The following is an 11,846-nucleotide window of genomic DNA, read 5'->3' as shown; positions in this document are numbered from 1 at the left end:
GTGATGATGGCTGTTTTCTCGATGTCTTCTGGTGCCATCGGAATTTGATGGTATGCACTCACTAGGTCGAGCTTCGAGAAGATGCATTTACCATGTAAATTTAACGCGAAGTCATGTATATGTGGAATAGGATACCTATCCGGGATGGTTTGATTGTTTAATCGTCGATAGTCACCACACGGACGCCAATCTTGGTCCTTCTTTGGTACCATGTGTAACGGCGAGGCCCAGGGGCTGTTGGATGGTCTGATAATACCAAGTTGCATCATATGTTCGAATTCTCTTTTAGCTACTTGCAGCTTGCTTGGTGGTAGTCTCCTCGCCCTGGCGCTAATAGGTGGTCCGGTGGTAGTGATGTGGTGTTGTACCAGCTGTGGGTTACCTTCCTTTTGGTAATCTGATTTCGTAATGCACTGGTATTCTGTTAGAATGTCGTTGAAGATGTTGTTCACAGGTTTCATTATTCGAACACCATGGATCTCGTTGTCGTTGGAGAGTGTATCATTTACCTGTAAACGTGTGTTTACGTCGATTAATCTCTTGTTGGTCATATCAACTAACAGGTTGTACGCACTAAGAAAATCGGCCCCGAGGATGGGTCGTTTGACTTGAGCAACTATGAATACCCATGTGAATCTTCTACGGAGCCCGAGATCTAATATAAGAGATTGTTCTCCATAAGTTTTGATAACTGATTCGTTAGCCGCTACCAAGGACAATTTAGTGCTTGTCGTATGTTGTCTGCGTGAGAGATGGAGTGGGATGATGCTGATTTCTGCTCCAGTATCGACTAAGAAGTCTGAGCCAGAAATACGATCCCTGATGTGGAAGAGGCGGCTGACATGTTGGCCAGTAACAGCTGCCGCTATTACTGTCTGGCCACTTCGTTTCCCTGATGGTCTGGCTTGCTTGCCGTGAAGTTGCACGGTTTTGTGCAACGACGTGCTTTCTCACCATAATTCGAATGATACCAACAAATTCCGGCTGCCCGCTTAGGTGACCTAAGACGATGTCTGGATGCTGATCTCCTTCTGGACCTAGATCTGGGGCGTCGAGAATGGATGGTGGAGATAGTCGCCTGCAGTGATGCTAGCTGCCGTGTTAAGTGTGCCATTTGTTGCTGCATGTCAAGAGTAGGGTTCATAGCATCTCTACTAGCGGGTTGTACAGCGTTAATTCCCCGACTATCGGGATATATTTCTATTATCTTATCGGCCATGTCTGCTAAATCATCAAGACTGACAGTGGCTCCTGATACGCTGAGAATTTGTCTGACGCTATAAGGTAACCTTTGTGACCACATCTGCTTAAGTAATGCTTCGTCTAACTTGCATGAACCTGCTAGTTGTCTCATATGTCTAAGCAACTGTGAAGGTCTTTTGTCCCCTAACTCGCATGCGGTGAGTAGTTGCTGTAAGCGTTTTTCATCAGACTGCGAAGTACGGTGTATTACTGCGGCTTTTATTTTGTCATATGGGTCCGCTTCTGGTACGTTATCTATCAGGTCTCCGACTTCTGCTGCCACTTCTATGGGTAATGCTCCAACGATGTATGCATATTTTGTCGCTTGCGAACGTATACCTCTCGACAAAAATAATGCCTCAACCTGTGTAAACCAGATCCTGGGATTATTAACACCGTACGTTGGTAATCTTAGTTCCGAGATAGCGTTGATTGAGTTTAAAACATTGTCCTCTGGTTGTGGAGAGTTTAGAAGGTTGGTCGGTGAACTATCAATATCAATAAGTTTACCCGGAGAGTTCATAATGACAAAAACAAAAATATGGTGTCGTGCCGATTAATAATAATAAAAAAATTATGTAGATATATATAGTAAATGTCTATAAAAAAATAATCGAGGCTCACCAAATAATTGTGGTGGACCAAACAATATATAAACGCAAAAGTATCAACAAAGTTAATAGCAATCAATAGTAATATTAATATTTACAAGTTAAATGTTACAAATGCAATAACAAATTAGGGACGTTACTTAAATCGGCTAGTCGTTGCGTGTTCTGTTGAGTTTTGGTCTCAAAAATCCACAATTATAAATGCATAATAATTCCACAGAGGTAAACATGACGCCAATAAGTTTCTTTGATGTAGGATATAATGGGAATGACACTGCAGTCTGAAACGAGGATAATATCCAGTTTAGAACGCAATTGACTTGGTAACGAGCGAGAATAGAACAATGGGTATGTGCGTAATAGTGTATTTGTGAACAACCGAAAATGTGTGTCACGCTATGTTAGAATTACAACGGAAAAAGTGTTCAAGGTCGTTGACTAAAACAACACGTAAAGTTATTTAATGATAAATGTACATACAGTGAAAAATTGACAAAACAAATAGAAATAACATTGAAAACTATTTACAAAATAAGGTTGTCAGGTCTATCTCCACAAATTAATATTGCTCTTTGTGAAAGTCAAGATTTTGAGACATTTCCGTGTAGTTCTATAATATTGACGCTTTGAAAACACCCCTTCTTAGGGTTATAGAGATTTTCGATTGTAATGTAAATAGGAATTACTTTTCACGTATTTTATCTAAACTCGGTGTTTATCACTGAGATCCGTCCTTCTTCCAGCTATTACTTTGTTCCGTTCCTTCTCGTCCAATGTTTTGTTTCACGTTGAAACTTGATACAAATTAATTGCAGATTATATTTTCTCTTAAATTTAGGCCACTTATTATGGTACTTCATCGGACATCATATTTCTCATGTTAATCTTCACTACACACTATTCTCACAAACTCTTTATTGCTATGGTAAATCGATGTATATACTCTCCTTTGTTTAACTGACTAATTACTCATCAATATGAGGATGCTAACTCTATTTTCCCGTAATTAAACGCTTGTTACTAACTCCCTTGACGCCTCATGTATCTCAGATTACTTCCACATTTGAACCCAAACAGTAGGGGAAAGGCGCAAGATATCATTTAAAGCTTTGCTTCAATGGTTAATCTATTCACAGGAAGTGGGATTTATTCATTGATTTTCATAACCATATAAGTAATATTCCAAACGAGATGTCACGTAGTTCTTTATTTTTCTAGATGTCTTCAACATCTATTTATTGCTGGATGGACAAAACGTTTTAAACCTTTTCCGGCTAACACTATAAACGGATATTTATTAACTTTTAACACTAATGAATTATTATCGTTGAATACACTAAAACGTTTGTTTAAAATACTTGGAATAAACCCTGGTCAGAGACTGTCCACTACACCAAAGGTTTGAATATTGGATTCAGTTTTCATTGCTTGTTTGCTAACTAACTTGACATATGCAGCTCATTTATGTATAAATGTTGGGAATTCGATACATCATTTTCAAAGGTTTAGGAACTTTTGATGTCATAATGTATCATGCGCAGCTTCGGTCTTACTAATTATGGAAGCTGTTCACTTGTGTTTTTTTATTGTTTCTCTTAATATTGAAAATTTTTTCTATATTCTGTGGCTGTTTCTCATAAAAATCTAAGTGCAAAAATTCACCATAATGTAATTTCTTGTGAGATGATCTACTTTCATTCTAAGATTTACAATATTTACTTTTCATGTTTCAGTTTCTAAGAGTACCAAGGACAATGAATCATCTTCCATACAAACAGGTGATAAGAATAGTGATTTTGCTGCATCACCTTCGAGTTCCGACTCATTTAGTTCTTCCTTGAAGGAGAATGCATCATGTGTGTTGCATGCTTCGACGCTCCCAGTTTACGAAGAAGGATTTGACGCTATCACTCAAACTTCGGATTGTGATATGTCCCCCGTAACTGTTGTGGATGATGATAATGGTGAAATTGAAATCGGATATGCAGCCGACAACAACGAAATAAATATGGATACTGAAGAATGTAAAGCTAAGACGAATGAGGAATGGATAGAAGAGATCAAGGCTTTGGCTTGTAAACTGCTTGAAAAATGGTCTAAATTACCGGTAAGTTCTTCACAATCTATAGGATTTACTGGTTATATATTTCATTATCATCATTTACTTCGAACTTGTTTTTATTATAATGCCATTTATATGTTTCTGTGTGTTATGATAGAAGGAAAACTACCGGATACCGCGATTGGAGCGTCAAGAGACCGAGAAAATGCTTCATATATCAAATCCAATTGGTTCTTCTCTTATCTCTTGGGGATCGGAATACAAAGGTTGGTACTTACTTACTTACTTACTCACGCCTGTTACTCCTCGTGAAGGAGCATAGGCCGCTCACCAGCATTCTCCATCCAACCCTGCCCTGGGCAATCCTTTCTAGCTCCGTCCAGTTGTAATTCATCGTTTTTATATCTGCTTCTATTATCCGACGCAATGTGTTCTTTGGCCTTCCTCTTTTTCGCTTCCCTTCAGGATTCCAAGTTAGGGCTTGCCTCGTGATGCAGTTTGACGATTTGCGTAATGTATGTCCTATCCATTTCCATCGTCTTTTCCTAATTTCTTCTTCAGCTGGAAGTTGGTTTGTTCTCTCCCACAGAAGGCTATTGCTGATGGTATCCGGCCAATGGATGTTGAGTATCTTGCGTAGACAGCTATTTATAAATACTTGTACCTTCTTGATTGTGGTTGTTGTAGTTCTCCAAGTTTCAGCTCCATACAGTAGAACTGCCTTGACGTTCGTATTGAAGATTCTCACTTTGATATTGGTTGAAAGTTGTTTTGAGTTCCATATGTTCTTCAATTGTAGGAATGCGACCCTTGCTTTGCCGATCCTCGCCTTTACGTCTGCATCGGATCCTCCTTGTTCATCGATGATGCTTCCCAGGTATGTGGAGGACTCTACATCTTCCAGAGTTTCGCCATCAAGTGTGATTGGATTGCTGTTCTCCGCTTTGAATTTGAGGACCTTAGTTTTCTCTTTGTGTATGCTGAGGCCTACTGATGCAGAGACTGCTGCTACACTGGCTGTCTTCATCTGCATCTGTTCGTGTGTACGTGATAGGAGGGCTAGGTCATCTGAGAAGTCCAAATCGTCTAATTGGTTCTGAGCTGTCCATTGTATTCCGTGTTTTCCTTCAGATGTTGAGGTCTTCATAATCCAGTCGACCACCAGAAGAAAGAGGAAGGGAGAGAGTAAACAGCCTTGTCTGACTCCGGTCCTTACTTGGAATGCATCTGTCAGCTGTCCTCCATGCACTACTTTGCACTGTAGTCCGTCGTATGAGTTCCGGATAATATTGACAATCTTCTCAGGGACTCCGTAGTGTCGAAGAAGTTTCCATAATGTCCTCCTATCTACACTGTCGAATGCCTTTTCATAATCAATGAAGTTGATGTATAGTGATGAGTTCCACTCAACTGATTATTCGACGATGATCCGTAGTGTTGCAATTTGGTCTGTGCACGATCGATCCTTACGGAATCCAGCTTGTTGATCTCGAAGTTGAGCGTCTACTGCATCCTTCATCCGGTTCAGCAACACTCTATTGAAGACTTTTCCTGGTATTGACAGTAGTGTAATGCCTCTGTAGTTTTCACATTTGCTCAAATCTCCTTTCTTTGGAATCTTGATGAGGTGTCTTTCTTTCCAGTCCATTGGCACTTGTTCCTTCTCCCAAATCTTTTTGAATAGAAGATAAAGCATGCTTGTGGTTGCTTCGATGTCTGATTTCAGTGCTTCAGCTGGTATGTTGTCGGGTCCTGCTGCTTTCCCGTTCTTGATTTGTCTGACGGCCATTCTAATTTCTTCCGTAGTTGGTGGATTGACATCAATAGGAAGATCTGTGTGTGCTGCTTCGATGTCCGGTGGATTCATTGGAGCCGGCCTATTCAGGAGTTCCTCGAAGTATTCTACCCATCTGTTACGCTGTTGTTGAATTTCGGTGATTTTCCTGCCTTCTTTGTCTTTGACCGGCCTCTCTGGTTTACTGTATTTCCCTGCTAGTTTCTTCGTTGTATCGTGAAGCTGTTTCATATTTCCTTCTCTAGCAACTTTTTCTGCCGTCGTTGCTAGTTCTTCAACGTATTTCTTCTTGTCGGCTCTAATGCTCCTGCTCACTTGCTTGTTTGCTTCTATATATTCAGCTTTTGCTTGGACTTTCTCTGCTCGTGTTCGGCTGTTGTTTATTGCTGCCTTCTTGTTCTTCCTTTCTTTGATCTTGTCCAGTGTTTCTATAGAGATCCATTCCTTATGATGGTATTTCTTTAGACCGAGAACCTCTTGACACGTTGAAGTTAATGCTTCCTTGATGCCTTTCCAGTTGTCCTCCATACTAGTTTCTTCTTCCTTCAGTAGATCCTGTAAGGCTTGGAACCTGTTGTTGAGAGCTATCTTGAATTCATTGAGTTTGTCAGTACCTCGAAGGAAGGCTGTATTGAACCTTTGTATTGCTGTTTGTCCACTTGTCCAGTTCTTTTTTAGCTTCAGTTTTAAATTGGCTACAACTAGGTGGTGATCTGGAGCTACGTCAGCTCCTCTCCTGGTTCTCACATCTTCCATTGTCCTTCGGAATTTTTTGTTGATGCAAATATGATCTATCTGGTTCTCTGTAGTGTGGTCCGGTGAGATCCATGTAGCCTTGTGTATACGCTTGTGTGGAAATATTGTGCCTCCTATGACTAATTTGTTGAATGCACATAGATTTGCAAATCTTTCTCCATTTTCGTTTCTTTCTCCCAGTCCATGTCGTCCCATAATATCTTCATATACAGTGTTGTCTATTCCGACTTTGGCATTTAGATCTCCCATCAGAATAGTTAGGTCGTTCCTTGGGCATTTCTCAAAGATTGACTGTAGCCGCTCGTAGAACTGATCTTTAATGTCATCGTTGCTATCATTGGTGGGTGCATAACATTGGATAATATTCATTAAGATCCCCTCCTTCTTTGTTTTGAATGATGCTTTGATGATTCTGGATCCGTGAGATTCCCATCCTACAAGTGCATTTCGTGCTACTTTGGACAGCATAAGAGCGACTCCCTGAGTGTGTGGAGCATTTTCCTCTTGGTGACCGGAGTATAGCAGCATCTCTCCCGTAGCTAGCCTTTTCTGTCCAGCTTGGGTCCAGTGGGTTTCGCTGATTCCCAGTACTGCTAAGTTGTATCTCCTCATTTCCATTGATATTTGACTGGTCTTCCCGGTTTCCCACATTGTTCGAACGTTCCATGTACCTATAAAAATTTTTGCTCTGGTTGTTAGAAGGGGCATCGGCCTCGTGGCTTCCGAAGGAACTCGGCTTTCACCATGAAGCATCATAATTCTTCTAAATGAAGACCTTCTAACTCCCAGGGCAGAGTTATAATGGTTTGGATTATTTTTTCTGGTAAGCGTTTTTTAGCGAGTTAGTTTTCTACGGGATGGGGACGCTAACCCCATGCCCAACCCTCCTCCTTTACCCGGGATTGGGACCGGCAGCAACCCTATAAGATCTACAGGCGGAGTTAAAGGTCGGTACTGTTTGGAACTAAATGTTTCTGTTCATTTCATAGAACTATTAGAAACTTAAGTTGCTTTTTATGTAAAACCATAGTTAGGGATTGCCTAGACCGAAAAAAGTTTTGATATAGGGGCTTTATGAAGACGTACATTTTCATGGTTTTCATCACAGACCGATTTTAGATTACTATTAAGAACGAGGAAGCACTGGACAACTGCTTCGTCCTAGTTTGGGATTCTTCAGCATTGCACATTCACAACAATCATAACTACACATGACTGCTTATTGTAATGCTTTACTTTTTCTTTGTGTGAATATCAGATTTCTAAGAATGTGTAGGTAAAAACGATTCAAATAACAATATCGAAAGGAGGTTTAAATGAAATGTTAGCTGAGTTTATGATAGCTGTAGACTCGTAAACAAATGTGTGATTCAATAAACAATCTGAAATTCGACTACACTGTATTTTAACATTGATCATAAAGTTATAACAACTAAATATTGTTTCTTTAATTGGTCAGTTATTTTTATTGTTTGGTTTATCAGATGAACAAGCAATATCCAATAAATCTTGGACTCAGAATAGTAACAGTAAATTCCAGTCAAATAAAACGTAAGTTTAAACACGATTATCTACTCTCCATTCATTGATTACCTATGCGTTTTCCCATATTAAATAATTCTAGGGATTTTTTACTCTTTATAAATATACCCAGGGTTTCCAGAACAGTGACAGGATACCAACTGTTTGCCGTTCGAATCAGTCAGTAAAGCATTTAAATTTCATTAAACCTACTATCACTCTTTTATCTTAACTAGTCCTTGCTGGATTGTTGTTGTTTGAGGAAGATTTACGTCTTCAAATGTACCACTTCCGATCAGTGGGCATTATACAGTGTTTCGTATTTTATACTTTATAGTTTTTTTAAAAGCTTCCTGTCGAAATAAGGTACACATGATTTTATACTATCTATCCCGATTTCATGAAATAGTGAGCACTTTCTGCAATACTATAATTAGTCCCCTGTTTTTGTTCTTTCTCAAGTCTGCGTGACAAACTGGTTTCATCTTTCATTCGAGAGCAGAATGGTCCAAAAGCATCCAACAGTTCGTCATGTTTGTCCAAAGCTGAGAGACGTATGCTTTTCGAAGCTCAAGTTAAAGCTAATGAAAATCAATGTTCATCTGAAAATTCTGTTCCTACATCGGATGATTTTGTGCAGACAAATCCATCTAATGACGAAAAGGATACAGATCATCTTCGTCAGGTAATTTTTTTGCTTGTTTCTTACCTTTATTTACTTATGATTCCATTTTTCTACAACATTTTATCAAATCCAAATATATTGTTTGTAACAGCCAACAATTAATTTCCTGATCAATATTAATTTATCATTTTGTTTTGTTTAATCCTATCGTATTTTAGTATTACTTTTCCAGTCAATATGATGGCTGCTCCCAAACTTCTGTGATAAAATCAAAATCTAAAATTTGTTTTTCTAGAATACTACTTCCATGAAATGTTCATTACTCTTAGTCTTATGGTCTTCACATAGTGTCTGATCAGTTGATGGCAAATTTACGAACATAAAACGTTATGTCTCGAGACCGCGGACTGATATCACATGCCAAGTCATCAGTCAGATTCCTAATTCTCGTTTTTGTCTGTTTCGTTCCTACCACTTCTTGTACAGCTTATTGTCTTCGATTTGATCAGCTACATACCTCACGAGCAATTTTGATTGTGAACTGATACAACTAACTTCCTATTGGTCCGCATCTCGCAAACTTCTCTCTTTACCTTCCTTAAGTCCAAAAGTCAGCAAACAGCTTCTACTTTATATGCTTCAAACAAACGTAGTTTATATACGGACATACCAGCCGCATCACGTCATAAAATGAAAAATTATACATAAACGGGCGAAAAGCGGGTATGAATAGGGTAAATGTAAGTAATAGAATGTCAACAAATTTTGAAGGCATGATAGTAGTTAATGCGTTAACCGAAAACTTATCATCAACAGAGTACATAAAGATAGTAACCCAGTTGCTTACTAATCAAACAACAAAATTATAATTAAAAATAATCCGTAAATTAGTACTAAAAATATTCACTTTATTATAATATTAAAAATTATCTCATACATCGACTCTCTTGTGAACGAGACAACTCAGAGTGATATTTCTAGAATATTAAATGATTTCGTGACATTTGATTTTCACTTCACAACTATAAACATTTAGGGTTAGATACATTGTGTTATGTCAATAAAATTTTAGTGATAAAATTATAGGCCGTAAATAAACCATGCTAAGAAATAGCAAATCACAAACCAGTAATATTTGGTTGATTCACTTTGCATCATTTCACGTTCGTGTTATTTGGTATTCGTTCTTTTCATTGTTTCAGCTATTACTCTGTGCACTTTTAAGTGAGTGCGGTCGAAACGATACTGCCCTTTCAAATCTTTTATCTAACATAGCTGTAGAATTGAAAAGCATGCCTGTTGTTTCTACTTTGTTACAAGCCTTACCTCGTATGTTGACTTTGATGTCCAGTTCCAACGATTCAGATTTGGTGAGTTATCCTCTAAATATTTCTTGTTGTGTAACGTTAGTCCCATTAGACAGATACAGAGAACCAGATCGATCATATTTGCATCAATAAAAATTCAGAAGATCAATGTAAAACTGAAGTTAAATAAACAATGGACAACTGGAGAAACGAAATTGCGAAGGTCCAATACAACCTTCCTTCGAAATACTGAAAAAAAATCAACGGATTCAAGATAACTCTCAACAATAGGTTCCAAGCCTTACATGATCTACTGAAAGAGGAAGAAACTACTATGAAGGACAACTGGAAAGAAATCAAAGAAGCATTAACTTCAACGTGTCAGGAGGTTCTGAGCTGCAAGAAGCATCATCATAAGGAATGGATCTCTATAGAAACACTGGACAAGATCAAAGAAAGGAAAAACAAGAAAACGGCATTTAACAACAGCCGAGCACGAGCAGAGAAAGTCAAAGCACACGCGGAATACACAGAAGCAAACAAGCAAGTGAGCAGGAGCATTAGAGCCGACAAGCAGAAATATGTGGGAGACCTAGCAACGACAGCTAAAAAGGTGCAAGAGATGGAAGTATGAAACAAATATATGACACAACAAAAAAGCTGGCAGAGAAATATTGCAATCCAGAAAGACCGGTCAAGGAAAAAGAAGGGAAGCTAATTACTGGAATTCGAGAACAGAAGAAAAGATGGGTAGAACACTTTCACGAACTCTTGAATACTTCAGCTCCACTGAATCCACCGGACATCGAAGCAACACACACAGACCTTCCTATGGATGTCACTCCGTCAACGATCGAATAAAGCAGGATGGTCATCAAACAAATCAAAATTGAGAAGAGAACAGGACCAGACAACATACCAGCTGAAGCACTGAATTCAAGCACAGAAGTAACTGCAAAGATGCCTCATATTCTATTCAGAAAGATTTGGAAGAAGAACAAGTGCCAACAGACTAGAAAGAAGGATACCTCACCAAGATACCAGAGAAAGGAGATCTGAACAAGTGTGAGAACTACAAAGGCATTACACTACTATCAGTACCAGTAAAAGTTTCAACAGGGTTCTGTTCAATTGAATGAAAAACTCAGTAGACATCCAACATCGAGATCAACAGGCCGAATTTTGTAAGGACCGATCATTCACAGACCAAATCGCAACAATATGGATCATTTTTGAGCAATCTATAGAATGGGATTCGCCACTATAGATCAGATTTCTTGACGGCGATGGGGGAACCTTTTGAAACCACCCTTGACACTAGAAGAAGAGTAGCTTAGAAGATCGTCAACATCATATGGAACTCATACGATGGGCTGTATTGCAAAGTCGTGCATGGAGGACAACTGATAGATGCATTCCAAGTGAGGAGCGGTGTCAGACAAGGCTGCTTATTCTCGCGCTTTCTTTCTTCTTGTGGTTGACTGACTGGATTATGAAGACCTACATATCTCAGGAGAAGCACGTAATACAATGGACAGTTTAGATGCAAATAGACGATTTGGACTTCGCAGATGATTCAGGTCTTCTATGTCACACGGCAACAGATGTAGATGAAGACGGCCAATGTTACAGCAACGTCTACAGTAGTGAACCTCAACGCAGAAGAGGAATGCCAATGAACACATTACGTCGGGAAATAGAAGCATATATGTAAAGGATGAATAACGATTGGAAAGAGCTGTAAGGTATTGCCCAGGACAGGGTTAGATGAAGAGTTCTAATGGGCTGCCTATGATCCTCAACGAAGAGTAACAGGCGTAAATAAGTAAATATATCAAACCAGACTTTATTGTAATGCACCATGCAAACTCCTAATTAGCTGTTGAGTTTACTACGATTGGAGTAGTTGAATGCCTAGACTACATGC

At 39.0% G+C, this 11,846-nt stretch overlaps 1 protein-coding gene across 1 annotated transcript; it reads left to right on the top strand.

The window, feature by feature from the left end:
- Window positions 1-2,455: 2,455 nt before the first annotated feature.
- On the top strand, window positions 2,456-11,555 carry SETD2_1 (Histone-lysine N-methyltransferase setd2). The gene is made up of 5 exons (XM_051208552.1): window positions 2,456-3,960; window positions 4,073-4,181; window positions 7,951-8,017; window positions 8,450-8,672; window positions 9,815-11,555. The coding sequence occupies exons 1-5, from the start codon at window positions 3,784-3,786 to the stop codon at window positions 10,070-10,072; spliced, it is 834 nt and encodes a 277-aa protein (XP_051064100.1). The 5' UTR covers window positions 2,456-3,783; the 3' UTR covers window positions 10,073-11,555.
- The last annotated feature ends 291 nt before the right edge of the window (window positions 11,556-11,846 follow it).

Source organism: Schistosoma haematobium, assembly GCF_000699445.3.
Source record: "Schistosoma haematobium chromosome Unknown HiC_scaffold_183, whole genome shotgun sequence".
Classification (NCBI taxonomy): Eukaryota; Metazoa; Platyhelminthes; class Trematoda; order Strigeidida; family Schistosomatidae; genus Schistosoma; species Schistosoma haematobium.
This window is presented reverse-complemented; position numbering and strand designations above follow the sequence as displayed.

Bases quoted from the DNA above. Each gene is read 5' to 3' on its own strand.
- SETD2_1 (XM_051208552.1), top strand. From the start codon at position 3,784: ATGTCCCCCGTAACTGTTGTGGATGATGATAATGGTGAAATTGAAATC. The intron at 3,961-4,072 runs GTAAGTTCTTCA...GTGTTATGATAG, and splicing joins AAAAATGGTCTAAATTACCG to AAGGAAAACTACCGGATACC. The intron at 8,018-8,449 runs GTAAGTTTAAAC...TTCTTTCTCAAG, and splicing joins AAATTCCAGTCAAATAAAAC to TCTGCGTGACAAACTGGTTT.